At 42.0% G+C, this 19,718-nt stretch overlaps 1 protein-coding gene across 6 annotated transcripts in view; it reads right to left on the bottom strand.

Moving 5' to 3' along the window:
* The window catches only part of LRP1B (LDL receptor related protein 1B), a 1,123,330-nt gene that overhangs the window by 522,165 nt on the left and 581,447 nt on the right, over window positions 1-19,718 (bottom strand). For all 6 annotated transcript variants that reach the window (XM_072122223.1, XM_072122226.1, XM_072122225.1 and 3 more), the window contains exons 13-16: window positions 13,475-13,694; window positions 12,290-12,479; window positions 3,420-3,542; window positions 1,866-2,006 (exon numbers count right to left, since the gene is read on the bottom strand). In XM_072122223.1, coding sequence (XP_071978324.1) covers window positions 1,866-2,006; window positions 3,420-3,542; window positions 12,290-12,479; window positions 13,475-13,694 — 674 coding nt within the window. The remainder of the gene's footprint in view (window positions 1-1,865; window positions 2,007-3,419; window positions 3,543-12,289; window positions 12,480-13,474; window positions 13,695-19,718) is intronic.

Below are 19,718 nucleotides of genomic sequence, written 5' to 3'. Positions count from 1 at the left end.
ATCCATCAATCCCAAACTATAATCCTACAGTAAAATACATGGACACCCCTGGAAGCGATAACATCTGTACCATTAGAGTTCTTCTAATACAAAGTCTTAGGTGAATTTTTACAGTTCTCTAATTATTTCAACAAATGAGAATCCAGCCTTTTGTACTGAACAATTAGCATGAATATAGTAAATCTCTCTCATTAATTTTCATTGCTTCTGGAATTATGTGTCCCTGAAACTTGCTTTATGATCCACTTGACCTTAAGCAATGCTGACTACTCATAATTAAAGCACATAATATACAACTTTCAACAAACAGAAGAGTTCGGCAGAGGTCACCTTGGATACATAATATTAACCTTGTTATTGCTATATTTTACTATTTCTCATTGCCCCTGGGGCACCAGAATTGAAAATTTTGGTGCAGATATTTTAAAGAGGACCCAACAGATCGATTCGGGACCCTAAACCAACTATTGGTCCTTATGGACCTGTGGTCTAAGGTCCTAAATCGACCTGTATATGAGCTGTGGGAGGGTAAAAATTAAAATATTGTGAGTCTGATGAAGAAAATTGGATTCTCATCTCCAGATCCGGCACCTTCTCTCAAGCTGTGTCAAGTGAAGCCGGGATAACATGTCGGCTTCACTTGTTGAAGCCGGTGAGTTAAACTTTTTTATGTACCCACATAAGGGCCTGTGGGTAGTTTAGTGCCCCAAATAACCCTGAAAGGTTCCCTTTAACATGTGGAAGGTGCACTTGTTTCATCTAGTCAGCTCTAGTCATTGGCAAAAAATAGATTTTAAAGAACATCTACCACCAGGATGAAGCATTGTAAACCAGTTACATGCAGGTGTGTGCCCCCCTCTGGCAGGATCTGCTCTTCTTTTAGCTTCTCAAGCCCTTGTTAGGACCCAAAAATTGTCTTCAGTTATAAACATATCCAGAATTATAGTTATTATTTTTATGGTTAATTACTGTGTTTGCTATTATTTGTATATTTTTATGTGATTGTTTTGTTTATAATACATATGCAAAGCTTTAAACAATTGAAGGAGCGCCATCGGAGACAATTTAACTTCAAACATAGTCTTAGGATCGAATTGAATACATGTATAGTAACCTGACATGGAACCCACCACATTGGGACAACCACCGGCAGCACCCCAAAAGATATCTTCCTGCGATCTTACCTACCTAAAAACTACTACACTATAGTTTGAGCCCTTTTTCTTTTTTCTACTTTATAAAAACATTTGTCCTGCAGAGGAGTAAGGTTTCTGATGCAGACAGTTGTCTCGAAGCTAGAGGACAGCGAGCAGGAGAAGAAGGGCATTGATGAGATTTTGGAATGTGTAGAGTTTTTTTTTATGTTTTTTCATTGTAATTACAATATGAGACACTTAGAATAAAAAAAAGAGTAGAATATGGCGAGAAGCGCTTCAATTGTTTTAATAATTAAATGTTACTGTATTCTCTTTGGTCCTTTATTTCTTCAAGACTTCAGTAAATAAAGTATCTGCAGATGCTTAACATATTATAGCCTACTGATCACTGTTCAAGGCCAATGACCCCACAGCCCCCGTCAGGCGATGGCACCACCTTTTCTAGCAAATACCTTAACTTTATTAAAGTAGTCCCTCAAAATATTTTGGGCCGACATGGAACTAGAAGTTTTAAGAAAACTGGAACTTTATAGGTTCCATAACCTAGACATAGGTTTGATTTAATAGTTTATTTTCAAGGAAAGCACTTTGAAGACCATTAACTAATAGCTCAACCACTGCACTTTATTTTTTTTCTCCCAGACGTATTTTTCCTTTCAGACAGAAATAGATCTGTAGGTAAGTAAAAATAAAATCACAGCAACTTACAGCACGCCCCAACATCTTCATCGCTCCCATCTAAGCAGTCGTCTTCTCCATCGCATTTCCAGCCTTCTTGGATACAGTGCTGGTTTCTGCATTGGAATTCTTCCAAATTACAAAACTTTGGCAATAGTTCATCGTTATTAACTAAATTTCAAGGGAAACAACAGAACAGTCTCAAATTAGGCCATTTTATGGGTCTATAATATGTGTGTTTTATTATATAGTGATAGATTTTATGGTTGGCCAGTGGTGTTTATTGTGAGGATATTGACTACCCTACTAGTGTAAATCTAACTCGGATCAAGCATTTCATGCAAATTACAGGGGAAACAAGAAGTGTTTCATTGGACTGTTATATGATTCTATGGTGGATACGGTAACTTGTAACATCTAAAGATAAATATTTGGTTACAGTATATTAACACTTATTTCTCAGGCTAACACAAGTGCCATCTCCAGGAGTCTCTAAGGTGAACTTGTGGACAGTGTACAATTGTTATTATTTAGCTTTTGTGAATGTATCTAACTTTGAGAATTACCATACAAATTTTAAAATAATTATTTTATATTGTAAATGATTAATTACTAACAGTTATTTAATATTAAGAGACCTCTTAATACTCGAGTGATGGTTACTTTCTGAATTGCGGCAGTCAGCCTATGCTATGTATTTGGGAATGGCCATTAGTAGGAATGAGCGGACCCAAATTGCAACGTTCAGGTTTGTGCCAAAAACTGCAGGTTCGGCCTTTGGACCTCTTTCTAGGGCCAGGGTTACTCCTTTAAATTCCACCTGGTAAGCTGCACCACCATTTTCCCTAATATCATCGCTCCTTGAGGACTCCAAAGATCCAAGGGAAAATTGCAGCATATAAACACCAATTGAGGATGTTGAATAGTGATGAGCGAATCCTTACATTAAAATATCAACCTCTAAAGCCGCTGCCATTATTTAAAGGGTTAACACTAAAAATTTGGTGCCAGCACCGATCAAAGGCGTGGCCAGTGTGGTGCTAGTGGTACCCTATTGTTTCAGATTTAGCCGCCATCGGTGAATCCGAACCTAAACAGGTTCGCTCATCGTTAGTCCTTACTCAACCATCACTATCAATAATACAAAAAATAAAAGTCAGCTTAACACTAGAGATGAGCTGACCCATTTATTTGGGTTTAGGTGTTCCCCCCGGTCAATCATAGCCATGGCTAGTAGCTAGGGGAGTCAATTTGCTGGATTGGCTATTTGGCCTTTAATTGAGTATGTTAATTCAGTATGTCTAGGTTGGGCAGGTCCAACCCAGTACCCAAACGGTAACAATGGGTCCGCTCATCAATAGAAATAATACAATGTTCAAAAATCTCAAGTTCTGCTACTTTTGGAATCATTTCATCCAATTTTATATATTAATGTGTTTTCTTCCCCATAGGGCAGCTTGTATCTTATATTGTAAGTTTCTTGCTGATTTCTTAAGGCATATTCCTACGCTTGCGAGTGAAATGATGCAGTCTTACTATGCAGATGTTAAGAAGGAAACAAAGAAGTCTTTGATGAAGCCTTACACACACAAGTTGAATTGTTTTCATCCAAATGCTGGTTATCAGCACAACCGCATACTCTCCCTCCAGGAATGGCGAGGCAAAGTGTACCACAGCCCCCATTGTTTACCCGGCAAGCGTTGTCACCTGCAGTCACAAAACATACACCTTAGCGTCCAATAATGTGAACAGAAACATTGACATCAAATTCACCACAGACATGAAAAATCCTCTCTGTCTGGTTCCTGAAACACTGCAGGCTGCTCGGACATGGAAATAAAGCAATAAAAAAACAAAATATCCAATTCTAAAAATGAAGTTTTTCCACGTAGTAGAAGATATTCCATGCAGTAGACAATTTTCCATGTAGTAGGTAGGTGTAGGTAATAGGTAGGTGAAGCTATGTTAACACAAGGCACATCAATTGCAGGAGGTGCAAGATCTATAAATATCTTCTCTGCATCTACCATGCACCATTTGTAATGATTATATCTGAGTAGAAGACCATCCCGTTGAGTCGCCTCCATCACCGTGGTCAGATGATGCCACTGGTACCTCTCTATATAGTTACACACTTGACTTTTCAAATATAGAATAAACAGGCTTGGGGATGAATTGTTTGATGTGTGTTTGTCAAAAGCCACCTAAAATTGACTGCATGTAACTCCTAAATACACCACAAGCAAGTGGCCTTATTACTACGAAAGGTTCAAAGGTAAAGTCTTTCTGCCTTATGGCAGTTTTATGGTGGAAGGCTTATACAGGGAGCTGGATCTTCAATCTGCGTAAAGGAAATCCTCACTATAATTTGTAGCGGTAAACCTAAGTTACATAAACGGGTTTTGCTATGGGGTTCCAATAATATATTTTAATTGTTTCTAAAGTCGTCTTAATTATACATGGCTATTCTCAGTAGGGATGAGTAGAACTTTTTAAGTTTGGTACCTAACCTGAGCCCGTACGTTCACCCCCATAGGTGACACCCACAATTGGCGTTAGCCTTTAAATGCCATTTAAACACTGCCAGCATGCGCAGAGCGTTTTCTTGAAGGATTGTCACTTCCTGTGATGTCATCCTAAGAGTAAGTGGAGATGCACATGTGCTACTGGCATTCAAATGGAGGTTTAAGGAGTTAATAACTGCAATCAGTGAAGGGGAGGGGGTGAGCAGAACCAGAACTTCTGGCTGTAGTCTGAGTTCCGGAAACCAACCTGTAATATCCAGTCTGGATCCACCAATCACTAGGCATGAATAATTTAGGCTCATCAATTTCTTTGTTATTTCAGAAAAAAACTTACTTATTTCAAAACTATTTGAGCAATTTTTCCCCTATAACTACAAACGTCACAAATTCTCTTTAAGTACTAAATACTCCATTATAGTTTTGGATGTGACAACCGGACATCTAAAATGAAAACAAACACAACCACCGCCTACATGGAGCATTACGCTGGAGGTGTCATTGCCAAGAAAATTGGATAAAATATAGATACAATAACACGCATGGAGCTAGGATTTGGGCCTTCAGGACAATTTGCAGACAATAATAAAATGGAATAAGAGCGATTGAAAACACACTGCTGACCATTAATATCTAATTTACGTGGGCAAATTATCAAATGATGTTACTGTCCTCACGTCCCGGCCACGACAATGAGCGTTTTATCATCTTGAAGCATAAATGTAACAACAAGTTAACAAAAAGAAGTAGGAGGCAGCAATAAAGATGACTCCAAACCAGCCCTTTATTATAATTAAATCTGGACCACATAAAAAATATAAAAAGTATAAACTACGACCTAGTAGCAGATTGATATTACAACCTTTGGATGAACCCTACTAAGTGACTCTGGTTACCTAATTGTCTTCCATTATTTGAAAAAAATGTACATTCGAATCCAGTACAAAAAGGAACAAAACCACCGAATTTGTACATATATTGCATATTAGCCTTTTTGGGGGCAACCAAGAAGTGACTTTTGGGTCGGGACACATCTAGGTTTGAAGCCAACACAGACACCAATTTATGAAATGTAGAGACACCCCCTTCCATGTTTCTTATCTCACCTTACTAATGACATATGACTAGGAATGTGAGGATCCATTCAAGTTCAGGAAAGTTCTGTTTGGGTTTACCGAATCTGAACAGTCACCCCCAGCAGTAAAAGTTGGTCCTGTAAGTGTACTCCCACTGTAGGTGCACTAGAAGGGATCCTGTCTCGTCTACACAATAAAGTAATTCTAGGCACTCGTGAAGTAAAAATATTTTTGTTAATTGGTGTGGTCAGAAAATGTTGTGACGTTTCAGCAAAACTCTTGCCTTTGTCAAACATGAGCCGCTTAAAGGGGTCTTCTCATCTGGGCATTCACATTCAGTTTCATTAATCTGCCATATATAAACATTTCTTCAATTAGATGTTCCTGTGTGAAGATAATGGGGGTCATTTACTAAGGGCCCGAATCGCGTTTTCCCGACGTGTTACCCGAATATTTCCGATTTGCGCCGATTGTACCTGAATTGCCCCGGGATTGTGTCGCACGCGATCGGATTGTGGCGCATCGGCGCCGGCATGCGCGCGACGGAAATCGGGGGGCGTGGCCGAACGAAAACCCGACGTATTCGGAAAAACCGCCGCATTTAAAAACCGAAAAAGTGTCGCTTGGGGACCGCTTACCTTCACCTGGTCCGAGGTGGTGCATTCCGGCGCGTGGAGATGATTTTCAGCGCAGCAGCGCCACCTGGTGGACGGCGGAGGAACTGCCTTCATGAATCCCGGCCGGACCCGAATCCAGAGCAGAGAACGCGCCGCTGGATCGCGAATGGGCCGGGTAAGTAAATTTGCCCCAATGTCTCATAAATGCAGTCATATTGTCCCTTGGAAACAAGACTGTGTCCCTAGATACGGCCGATTCTGCTGGAGGGATTGCTCAAAGAAAGATAAGTTTTTTGTATATGAAATGTCCAGGAGTTACTGCAGGTCCCACAGCCGTCCTGTGGTAATGAACACTGAAGCCATGTGGTCAGGCAGGACTCAATACTGCATGTCTGGCCACTACTGCCAGAGTGTGAGGTGGTCGTAACCAAGGAAGCCATCTTGTTTCTAAGGGACAACATGACTACATTTATGGGAAATTATCTTCACACAGGAACATTTAATTTAATAACATACAATTGAAGAAATGTTTATATATGGCAGATTAATGAAACTGAATGTAAATGCCCAGATGAGAATACCCCTTTAAGGAGAAATAGAGTCGGATCTGATTGTGGAGTGTAGCGCTATAAAAAAGGGTTGTCTGTGCTGCCTAAGTGGCGCCTATCATTGGATGCACTAATAAACAAGCAATTTTTCAAAAAATGTGCACTCCCCATTCAGATCTGTCTCTCTTTCTCCTAAATCGGCTCATTTTTGGCAAGAGTTTTTCCGAAAAGTTAAAAGATTTTCTGGTGTAAGCAATTTTTCACTTGATGAGTGCCTGGAATTACTTTACATCCACCAGTAACACCTTTAAATTATGCGCTCAACTTCTCGAGGATCAGCGCTCCCCATTACATCATTGGGAAGCGGTGATCCTAAAGTAAATTGTCGCTTTGCTAGCAACATTTACAAAGTTAACACCTACGATTGGCACTGGGAGAAGCAGGGGCAGGAAGGAGAGCCAAAATGTCCTTGTGGTTCGGTTCCCTATATATATATATAATTTGGTTCGACTACATATGACACATGGATACTCATACTTATATATACTTATTAGCCATTTTTAGGTTTACAATATTGATCACCTTACCCCAGAATAGGTCATCAATATAAGATCAGTGGGCCTGTCACCTGATGTCCTACTAATCAGCTCAATGCAACCTCCTCTAGTACCGTAATTCTCATGGAAGCCGGAAATTAAATGTAAGCGGCAATCTCCGAGTAGTTGCTGTGCTGGGTTACTGCAGTTCGGTTCCTGTTTACCTGAATGATACTTTAGGTGCAGTGCCAAGTGCTTGGCTACTACACAGAAAAATGAGCCATGCTTCCGGTTCCGGTCCTTGTGTTAGTTGTGTTGGGGGCTGCTTCTGTCAATTGTTGATCGAAGGGGTGACAGGGCACAAAAACATCATTTTGATGACTAATCTTCATCTTCAAATCATAAAAAGTTTTACTCAATTTTCTTAATACAGTATTGAAGTGGTGTCATTTGTTTATTAGAAATTTTGAATGTTTTTTCAGGATACCTTACTAAGTCCTACGTTATACCGTGCATGGTGTATAACCGTCTCCACCAGTCAGGTTCATAACCATTAGCTGTTATGAGGTAATACTCCATTTCAACTTGCAAACACTGATTTAACAGTACATTTTCCATGAAGCCAAGGATCTCGTCCCAAACCCATCACAAAGGAGGTTTAAAGCCCCATAAGCTTTTATAATATTTTGTGACAACATAGGATTATTATTACTTTAATCTTCCGCTGGCAAGAAAGTGAGTGACTTTGGCTGATGGATAGTCACACAGCACACACGGATCTGATGTACCGCCGTCTTTTCACCGTCGTGCATACAAACCACCGGCATGTTTTGTAAACAATAGAGCCCCATAATTAAGAAAGATAACTGTAAGAGATGTTGCGGCCAATGATAGAATTATCGTTGTGGTGTCAGATGTTTCATTACGGCCGCCATATTGTAAATAGCACCCGGCGTAGCTGCTGCTGATACCATGTGAATGAGTAATCTACAGCAAAATAATGGAACGCAAACAGCAGCTGCAAAGCCAGTATCAGAGTCAGCGGTGGAGCTCGACAAGAACAACGCTTCCAGTAAGCAGATGGCTATATGTGCTAATATCTGAGCCTTAGGGGGAAGAAGATGGCTTGCTTAATTTACACCATGTATTTAACTGTGCTGCCAAAATTGCATGTACTGGTTGTACAAAGCTCGGTAATAATTCAGAGTTTGACTCAAGGATGAGAATATTCTTAATAAGGCAAAAATGCTGGTTATATTGCTGCATTGTGATGCCCTTTTTACCCGGGAGTCTTGCTCATGGAAGCATTTTTTTAAGGAGCTTTTCCCCATGTAAGAAATTACCAAAAATATTAATACAAGAGGTTTTGTGAGACCTTAATGATGACTTGTCATCCGGATAGCCATGATTGTTGTATATGTAGGGGTCTGACTTCGAAAGAGGCTCGTAAAAACCAGACTATTGCATCCAAAAACAATTAATGAGTACAGATGAGTGGACCCAAACCAGAATGTTGCTGAACATTGCGTGTACAGAATCCCCTTCAGCCAGAAATTGGGGTTCAGTCCTGAGGCTGACCCTACGTCTGTAACACTAATCTCTAAATGCCTCCGGCAAAACTGCCATAAAGCGCGTGCGCTGCTATTTACTTAAGAATCATCCCACCACAAGGTAGTCACTGGGAGTAACAATCCTCGTGGAGCATCACGATGTGCATGAGTCACCGGCATTTAATGGCCAGTGCCCCCAGCACCGTTCATGAGTGTTACCTGACGAGATCCACTTATCCCTATATGTTATGCAAAAATAGTCAATGTACCTGCTGCTTTGTTCACCTCCCCTCATGGGTCTCATTAAAAATGGCCACTGACATTTTAGGGAAAGTGACTTAACCTGGATAGAGATGAGTGGAAACAAACCACAATGTGATGAACATTTAGTCAGAAGTTTGGGTTGTTTGTCACCCTCCCCATCCCCTTTTCTCTACCGGTAACAGCAGTGATAAGTGCTAAATGCCATCGGCACACAATGCCACTCATTATAGGATCTTCTAACCCTGATCATGTTCTCAATGTTGCTTTGGAAAATGGCGTGACCCACGGCTGGCTGCCAACATCTATCACAGATGTTGCTGGTGGAGGTGAGAATTCAGGATTGGTAGCTTGCTCCAAACCCGGACCAAACTTTCACGTTCGTATTTGGCCGAGTTTGGCATGAATGGGTGCTGTCATGCCTAAACCTGGACAATAAAGTGGCTGTGAGCAAAAACAACAGAGTAACTGGATTGGAAATAGCATACTCCATAAGAAAGGCAGTAACCAGGTTTATATACAAGATAGGTTCTTAAGGTACTTGAGTTGAATTTGTATGTAAGTCGGAACTGGTATATTTTATAATTATAACTTCAGAAAAAAAACAAGTTGTCCATATTACAACCAGGGGTCACACAGAACATGGAGGTCTGTCTGTAACTAGGAGTTATCTGTAAGTTGGGGACTGTCTGTATTGTGTATAGACAGTGATGGCCTTAATGTACAAGTAAAAAAGAAAGTTTGGTGCATTCAAAAAGGATCTATCCCTTGATAGAATCGAACAATGACTTATATCACACTGCCCCTTCTGGTCAAATGTTATATAACAAATGTGAATAACCCGAAGCCATCTTCTTCTATAATGTTAACCAGAACTGTATCAAACATTTTCCTGTCCTTTTTTCTGTTCTATTTCTTTTCATTTTACAAAATCCTTCCATGTATTTCGCCCTAGAGTGGAATAGCCGGTTTCTCGCCGCAGCGTTTGACTCTCTGCATTGAAATGGAAGCACGGTTGTTTTCTCGAGAATTAAAAACAATTGATCGCTTAACTACAGCTTTGAAACATTTTGTGTGTCATTATTTTCTGTGTAGAGTGGAGCCTCCAGGGCAGGGGGGGATGAAGCATTGTGATTGCCACCGTATCATAAAGTCTCCATGACTCTTATTTGGCCGTGAAGACATTTTCTTGCAACATTTCTTGCATTTTTCGTGCAGCGTAATCATATACTTAATTGTGAACGTTCCAGCTGCCGTACAATTTACTTGTTAAGGAATTAGATAAAATGTATCCATAATCAATGTCGCTTTATTGCAATGTGCATCCCAGACGAGCGAGGCTTATCTTACCTACAACAAATGTTTGTAGGAAAATTACACAGTTCCACACAATTTCACAGTTAAAATCTACATAAAAGTTTAGTAACTTTGCTTTTCTGTATTTTTATTGATTGGAAGCCATTGAGAACCCACAATGCACTGTTTTGTTTAGATAAAATGGCAAAAATTCAGTGGAGTAAGCTTACTAGTAAACATTCAGGGATTCGGAGTACAGTGGACCTGAACAATCACTGCTGCTCCTAAGAATTTATACTACTCTACTATGCACAGTACAGCTGCCACCTCTATAAATTGGGCACCTTTTGGCCCCCAGCATTGCAGCACATGGCCCACAAGTGCTCCGTAGACCATATAGACCATTAACATGTTAAAGGGGTTGCCCCAAGTTTCAGGATAGGGGATAGATAGGGGATCTAATCTGTTCGCGAGAAACAAAACCCATAGTTCAAGAGTACGAGATCCCATTTTCACTAAATGAATGAAGTGGCAAGTCTAGCATGCATGGTCCTTCACCATTCATTGGTATGGGAGCATAGGAAATAGTCAAGCACGACACTCTATCTCTGATACTCTCATAGAAAGTGAATAGGAGTTTCAGAGACAGCTGAGCACAGTGCTCCACAATTTCAGACACTCCCATAGACAGTGTGAAATGAGTGGAAGGGTATATATGCTCCACCTACCAATTGGTGGGAACAGGACCTGTTCTTAAGATCTTTGGAAGTTCCAGATTGCTTCCCGACTACATTGCTATCCTGTAACTGTTATCCAGTGGATCGTGGAGAGCAATGAAACTTTCAAAAACCTCTGAATGTGGAATTCAGCCAAAAGTTCAAGTTTAAAGGGTTTAACACCCTTGACAGGTGCCAGCACCAATGATGAATTTTCCACCAACTCCAACTATTCACTGATTTCTGAGGTTTTGTGCTCAGTAATTTACTCATTCTGCTGCTGCAAGCACCCACCATAACTGTAGAATCCCTGCTCTTTGCTTTTTCGCCCACTCTGTAAATTAGGCTCTTTACCAGGAGTGGATTAAGACAGTCATAGATCCTGGCTGTATGAGTATTATAGCCCCTACAAGTCCGGAACATATGGTTCTTCTTGGAGAATTGAGGATGCCTCCCTTCTACCTGCCTTAAAGGGAACCTACCAGCATGATTCTAAGGTAGAACGGGTGGTAGGTGCATGTATAGGACGTGAGGATAGCCCTTTTTCGAGCTAATCCTCATGTAAGAAGAAAAGTTCACTGGAATCAATGGAGGATGCAAACATATATGGAGAAGTTGGGTCAGTGGGTTCTTTGCGAAGTCTTTAGGACATGCCATATTGATGGTGAAGGTCTCAGGGCTTGGATAGGCAACATTGGTGGTGGTGTTGAAAGCTCCTCTTTTTAAGTCTGTATTTAATAACAATAAATACAATAAACAAAATACAATCACATTCTCATCTACTGGTCAAGATTAAAATTGCTCCACTTTTTTGACCCCACTTGAATGAGGTTAAGCAACAATTACAAGGACAGTGGAAAGAAATAGGCCATGTTTTCTTTTATCCTACATGATGGGCCAAACTGTGTCTCCTTAATGTGTGTGTAATCCAATTCTATCACATCTGTTCACCCCTCTTAATCCTGACCCCAGATTGTTCAGATTACTGCTGTCTATTCAACACAATCTATTCAGCATATAAAGTCTTTCTTAATCTTTTCCGAAAATGTTGCTTCTCTTCAATTCAGGAAATTCACAAATATGAATTAAATTGAAGCTGCAGTTTTGAAGAACCTACAGAAAGATAATTTAAACCTGCAGATAATACAGTTCCACAAATGACATTGTAATTGGACTCGCCAGCACTTATTCAGTGTATTACGGTTTTTTATCCTCATTCAGAAAAGCAAATTGTTAGAGTAAAAAGGTATAAAATAAAGCCGGAACATTTATATTGTGTTGTATTTATGTGTTTTGTATGATATTTGTATGGGTTTGTATGATATATTTTACCTTGCTGTTTCCGTGGGTTGTAAATCTGAAGGCCGAACAGTGGCGGCCTCTCTTGTCGTAGGAGAGTGATATTATTGGTTTTTAGATTAAGCTGAAATATGTATCCATTCATGTAATCTGTCCAGAACACGTAATGACTGTGATGAGAGAGTCCGAATGGATGATTTAATTCTTTCCCACTGCCGACTACCTGAAAAAATGAAACATCAAGTGATAGATAATAACAATTGCGTATGATAATGGAAGGTTCCATTGGAGGATATTTAGTGTTTACCTTTATAGATACATTACAGGATTGTGTAATTAAAAACATTGGGGCTCATTTACTAAGGGTCCAGATCGCGCACTTTCGTCGGGTTTTCCGATTCCGCCGAAAGGCCCCTGGATTTTGGCACACGCGATTGGATTGTGTCGCATCGGCGCCGGCTTTCACGCGACAGAAATGGGGGGTGTGGCCATCAGACAACCCGACAGATTCGGAAAAAACGCAGAATTTAAAAAAGAATTTGTGTCGCAAGATCAGCACTTACATCCACCGGGATGAAGAAAGTGAACTCCGGCGGACCTCGGCGCAGCAGCGACAGCTGCTGGATATCGGACGCATGGACCTTAGTGAATCCCGGCAGACCCGAATCCTCGTTGGAGAACGTGCCGCTGGATCGCGATTGGACGGGTAAGTAAATGAGCCCCAGTCTGGGATGTACCATCCTAAAAGTTGCCCTAAAAGCCCAAAAAATTGCCAACAGAGAGCCTCTGTTGATTTTTATGAGACTTGTAAAGCTTGCCTGTATCCAATTTTGATTGGGGCAGAACAGTTGAGTTGTGTTCACCCTTTTTATAGTGTGGACTAGTGGTCACCCTTCTGCACCCAAGTGAACCCTCAACAATCAGACAATTATTTCCTATCCTGTGGAATATGAATATGGAAGAGCGAACACATTCAGGTTTGGTCCAGACCAATGCTAGTTTTATGGTTATGTAAATAAGCCTTCAAGTTCACTGGGGACGGGACACATTTTACGGATTTGTAAACTGATGGTTTTATCACTGAAAAGCAAAAAATATCAATTATAGCTAAGAAGTTGAAGACATTAGAGGAGAGCTTTAAAGCTCCATAGCAAATAACATATAACACATAAACACAACCCAAGGTAAGGAGGCCTTCAATCATTTCAGCTAATTTACCTTTCTGTTGGTCCCATTGAGGAATATCTGCTCGATGTGGTCATAATATGCATCGCACCAGTAGAGTAAATTGTTCTCATAATCCAGGGATAATCCATTGGGCCATAGCATTTTTGTGGTAACAAACACCTGTCTATTACATCCATTCATCCAGGATTTCTCGATACGTCCCGCACTGTCGTCAACGACGTCTTCCTCCCAGTCTGTCCAATACATCCAGCTGCAAAAATTGAAGATATCAATATGAAATTTCTTTAATTACTTATCATGTATGGCTACATTTCTTAGTGTAGATTACAATCCGTATCCTGGATACACAGCCATGGCAATCCAGTTGACAAGGCCAAAAAATTTTGGATTGTGGGAAACGGTTTTTCGTACTGAAAATCATATGAAAAGATAAGGGGAAGATATTTATATTACAGACTTGCAGATCTACCCTCAATACCGCTGCCCAAAAACAACAATTCAAAATCCATATGTGATTTTATGAGAATTTTTGCACATTTATTGCTCATTTCACCACTTATTTGTTGTAATTTACATTGAACTTCAATGAAAACATGAACAAAAACATTTTTGCATCAAGTATTGGGTGGGTTGAGCCTATATGTAATCTGTGCAGGCTCCTATAAGTAACTGAAAAACAGTTTAGGGCTATCTCTGAGGTGTAGCGATGAGTAGACCTATTCACACATGGGTTTGCAGAGTTCAGTCCAACTTCAAACAAAAGTTTGGTTCCCCAAACCCAAAGCTGGCAGCATTTAAAGGTATGGGTCTGTTTGCCATTATTAATCACTCGTGATTGGTGCTGAAATACTATCATCAAAGCCACCAGCATCATTTCCCCTTGGATCATTGCTCTCTATAACACTAACACTTACGATTGGTGTCAGCATTGGTGGTGAGTCTAAACGTACAACCCCGAAGTTCTGGTTGAAGCACAGGTTTTGATTTGAGGACCTAAACCCACAATGATCGTCATGGACCTGAACATGGTGGTTTGGTTCCCCTCAACTCTACTCAGGAGCTTAAAAGGGGTTTGCCAATTTTCTTTAAGTCTCTTGTAATGTGTAGGGGGCAAGATATTAGGTAATGTACTAATATAAATCTTTTAAGTTCTGCACCACATTCTATAAATGTAAAACCCCTGGTTAAAAAATGTATTTTAGATGGTGGCACCCCCCCCCCCCCGACATCACTCCACGTTCTCCACGCTCCTGTTCCCATCCCGGCTTCCCAGTGCGCGCACCCCCATCTCCTAGGATGTGCGTGCGCTTACAGGGGCCAGCACTGGTCATCTCCGGCCTCTCCTAACATTCCCTGCCGGATCTTCGTGCTATATACCTTAGAGAAAGCTTGCTCCCTTGCTATATTCCTGTGTATTGATCTCCCGTTTTGACCCTGGACCTGTTGCCAATTACGCTCCTCCGCTGCCAGCCCTGACCTTTTGCTCCGCCTTTGACCCTGAACCTCTGCTACCTGTCTTGTCCTCCTGCCTGTCCCTGACAACAAACTTGCCTTCTGACTCTGTACCTAGCCATGGCTGCCACAGCGGGCAAAGTCACACCTGTGGAACGACCTGGTGGTACCACCCTGCTGCAAGTTCAACCCACTTAGCGGCGGGCTCTTGTGAAAACCGGGTGCCACTTAGAGTCCGGTCCCAGGTGTCAACTTGTTTCATCGTTTGCAATGGTCCAGGGGGTCCACTACCCCTGAATCCTGACAGACAGTTAGAGATCACATGACCTTCCATCTACTTTAATGAAAGTTAATGAAAGAGCAAAGCTGTTGTTTGTGATAGATAGTTTTAGGAACAGGATGCGAGGTAGTAGGTCCTGAAAGGATTTTTTGGAGAGACAAAAAGAGTCCTGCTGATTCCACCCACAAACAAAATGATGTACCCATGTGTATACAAAGAAAGCTGTCAATCATGAAGTATGGATGTGGCAAGCAGGACTCCCACAGTCTCTCATAGGAGTCCTCGATCACAGAGATCATCTACTCTCACTCGATCATACCCCACTTACAGATAAGGCATCAGAAATCACATGATAGGTTTGCTTTAAGCCAACAAGAAGACATGATACCAATAGCAGTTTGCTGCTTTTTGAACAGCTGCAAAACTGCAAGAAATTCAAACTTAAAGTCAGGATGTCAATTTTCCCTGCTGATATAAGCAATTCCCTTTTCAACTAAGTCGATTCATGACAGTTAATGACCGGCAGCCCGTTAAAAGGCAACAGATTTTCAGGAACTGGACTGGAACATCAGCAGTTAGATTGGAAGAGAATACTTTGGGGATTTTTAACTTTAGAGGCAAGCAGAAAACTAATTTAACAGAGTCTGCTATTTTAGGAGAGAGCAGCCCTCTTCTACATATTCCAGGTTACCCTTAAGACAAACCATAGAATAAACAATAAACATTTGTGACAAAATAGCATTTTTTTTGCTCTAACCTGAAATCACTCCATAATATTTTTCTAGGTTCAAGAGCAAAAACAATGGGGCAGATTTACTTACCCGGTCCGTTTGCGATCCAGCGGCGCGTTCTCTGCGCTGGATTCGGGTCCGGCCGGGATTCATCAAAGCAGTTCCTCCGCCGTCCACCAGGTGGTGCTGCTGCGCTGAAGTCCGCTGGAATGCCTCGAAATACACCGGCCTATCCAGGATGAAGGTAAGTGTAATTTTCGCGACACCATTTTTTTTTAAAATGCGCCGGTTTTTCCGAATCCGTCGGGTTTTCGTTCGGCCACGCCCCCCGATTTCCGTCGCGTGCATACCGGCGCCGATGCGCCACAATCCGATCGCGTGCGCCAAAAACCCGGGGCAATTCAGGTACAATCGGCGCAAATCGGAAATATTCGGGTAACACGTCGGGAAAACCCGAATCGGGCCCTTAGTAAATGACCCCCAATATGTTCCATAAAACTTTTCCACTTAAATAATAAGGAGTGGACCTGTTAAAATTCGGTTTTGCCGAACCTGAATTTTAAGAACCTGTTCAAGGTTGGGTTTTGGATCCTGAACACGGACCTCAACCGGTAACACTTGCAATCAGTGCGTGGGTTATAGGGGTTTTCCCACTAAACAATCTGCTGATCAGCGGGGTTCTCAGAGAACGGGTGTCCGATGGGGACCCCTCGTTGATCCCGCTCGGCAACCTCCGTTAGCTCCATGGAGATGAACAGGGTTGTCCGACCATGCACAACCAGCTGCTCGGCACATCTTAGGGAGTGACGAGGGGCCTGACTAGGTACATCCAATTGTCAATGTGACAATTGTCTAGAGCTACTATTATAAATTACACCTGTTCCAACTTACAAATTTGACATAAGAACACCTAAAGAATATATTTTGTACGTAACTTGGGGACTGCCTGTATTAAATAAACCTGTGCACCAATATTTGATAGATACTAGGACCACATTTACTAAAAACAGTGCAAACTACACTATGCGCAGTTTGCCGGTGTAGTGTGCAGAGAGCACCTTCTGGCGCCCCCTGCACTACCCGACAGAGTGCACCAACTTTTTCTTGGTGCACCCTTAACATGGGGCATGCGACACACTACTGTCGGACTCTGCGCACTGGAACAGCATACATTTGTGTGTCCTGAAAAATAGAGCAGCCACCAGCCAAAACGGTTGCATGCTACACAAATGTGGCGCAGACATTTTCTGAAATACCTATGCAACTAGTTTACCCATAAAAGAATGTGAAAAATTTTTTTTTTCACATACTTTATTGGGTGCAAGAGAAAGTCACCAAAATGAGACAAACACAACTTAATGACAATGTAGACATTTTGTAGGTAATCTATTAACGTGATCCAATGGGGCACATTTACTTACCCGGTCCATTCGCAATCCAGTGCTCCCGATGTCCACTAGGTGTCGCTGCAGCGCTGAAGTCCGCCTGAGTTCGCTGGAATTCACCTCTTTCGTTCTGGTGTATGTGAGTGCTATTTTTGCGAAACATATATTTTTTTTAATTCCACGGTTTTCCGACATCCACGCCCCCCGATTTCTTTTGCGTGAAAGCCAGCGCCGATGCGCCACAATCCGATCATGTGTGCCAAATTCCCGGGGCAATTTGCCGCAAAACGGAAATATTCGGGAAACCCGACTTAAGTGCGGCATTCGGACCCTTAGTAAATGAGCCACAATGGGGGTCATTTACTAAGGGCCCGATTTGCGTTTTCCCGACGTGTTACCCGAATATTTCCGATTTGCGCCGATTGTACCTGAATTGCCCCGGGATTTTGGCGCACGCGATCGGATTGTGGCGCATCAGCGCCGGCATGCACGCGACGGAAATCGGGGGGGCGTGGCCGAATGAAAACCCGACGGATTCGGAAAAACCACCGTATTTTTTTAAAAAATTGTGTCGCGAAAATTTCACACATCTTCATCCAGGATAGTCCAATGTATTCCAAGGCATTCCAGCGGACTTCAGCGCAGCAGCGTTACCTGGTGGACGGCGGAGGAACTACCATCATAAATCCCGGCCAGACCCAAATCCAGCGCAGAGAACGCGCCGCTGGATCGCGATTGGGCCGGGTAAGTAAATCTGCCCCAATGTGTTTAAACAAATTTTTTGATGAAATTAGAGCTTTTTTTATGTTTTTCAATGTCAATTGATGTTACTATAACCAGAGTTAAATGTTAATTCTTTTGATATTTTAAGGAAAAAATGCTAACAGCTTTGTATTTATTGACTTTTTCACCTATTGATAGAGGAATTGTCCTCCCTTTTCCTTTTTTGCTGTAGCTATTTGATAATTGAAGATGTTGCTTTTGCATCTCCCCCCCTCCCTTTTTTGGCAAAACAACAGCACATCCTCCTCCCCTTTTCCCTTCCTCTCAATATGTCAATCCTGTAAATAATAGTGTCTAGGTCCCATAGAAAAGCTCTGAAGTCCCCATCCCAGACACTGTAGGAGTCTGCTCTGTGCCATCATTACCCAGCGGGGAGGAGGAGGACTAAATGTTATCCTGGTAATCACGGGCTTACAGCAGTTCTGCAGACAACCAATCTCCTGTCTGTATTTATCTAAAATTATACCCGATTCGATATTTAGAACATTGAACATTATCCAGAGGAGACTTGGAATCATAGGTGTCATCATTGTGCTGGTTTTAGGGGTAGTGTCATAGGTGTCATCAGTGTGCTGGTTTTAGGGTTATTGTAGGGTTTCCCACAAGGCAAGCTAGGACCTATCCACGGTAGACCCCCACAAATCACGAGAATGTGGGTCAGATGGCAACAGTTTTTTACTCTGAAATCTCTGTCAGTTCTATAGACATGAATGGCGCAGAACGGAAATCCGCGGCCGTCTGCTTCGCTCTTCTTAGAGAGCAAAAGGTGGTCCATTAGAGGTACCATGGACCCCACCAGCCCCCGCATTCCTGTGATATGTGGGGGTCCACCAACTGTGGATAAGGCCTGACTTCTTAATGGGAAAACCCGCTTAAAGGAAATCTACCATCAAAATCTATCATGACAAACCAGGGGTAGTTACTCATAGACCCAGGCACCGTGAGTGTTTTTATCCATGGCCTCCTGCCTTGGATACCAGAGGCCTATGCTATAGATCCACCGCCTCTGCCTATTTTAATCCCAAAGGCGGCAGAGGAAGTTCCAGCACACAACAGGAAGGGGAAGTGCTCTTACACAGTGTTTAAGCCTGTGTAGCTACAGCACAGTGGGGCTCTGGTAACAGCCCTTCTGTCTCATTAGCATAATTATAATGGATAACAAATATAAGGAGATTACCACGGTCACGGTGTCTTGATCCATGAGTAATGTCCCTGTTTCATCATGATGGATTATGATGGTAGATTTCCTTTAAGTAGCATTTAATTGCGACCACCATTTTCCTGAGGATTGCCGTTCCCTGCGACGTCAGCATTTAAATGGTGCGCCACCTGCAAATGGTGCCAACACTAATTGCAGGTGTTACTAGAGGGGTGGGCGTTACCAGGACCACATCAGGTCCACTCATCAGATTGGAGGAGGTTCAATAACCAACATCCCCACAGGTCAACGGATCCCAGCAGTGAATGAACAGGATATAAAACAGGAAGCAGACAGCTCCATTCTCTGTGTAGTGGCTGCCTTGGGTAACTGCACCATAGCTCCAATTGAAGGTGTGTGGTGATATTACATAGATAGTGGAGCTTTCTTCCTTCAGTTTTCATTCTACCGCCTCATTAGCATATGGATGACAAGTGATGTCACC

Source organism: Engystomops pustulosus, chromosome 8, assembly GCF_040894005.1.
Source record: "Engystomops pustulosus chromosome 8, aEngPut4.maternal, whole genome shotgun sequence".
Taxonomy (NCBI): domain Eukaryota; kingdom Metazoa; phylum Chordata; class Amphibia; order Anura; family Leptodactylidae; genus Engystomops; species Engystomops pustulosus.
Note: the sequence above shows the minus strand (reverse complement) of the source record. Positions and strands in the feature narration are given on the sequence as shown.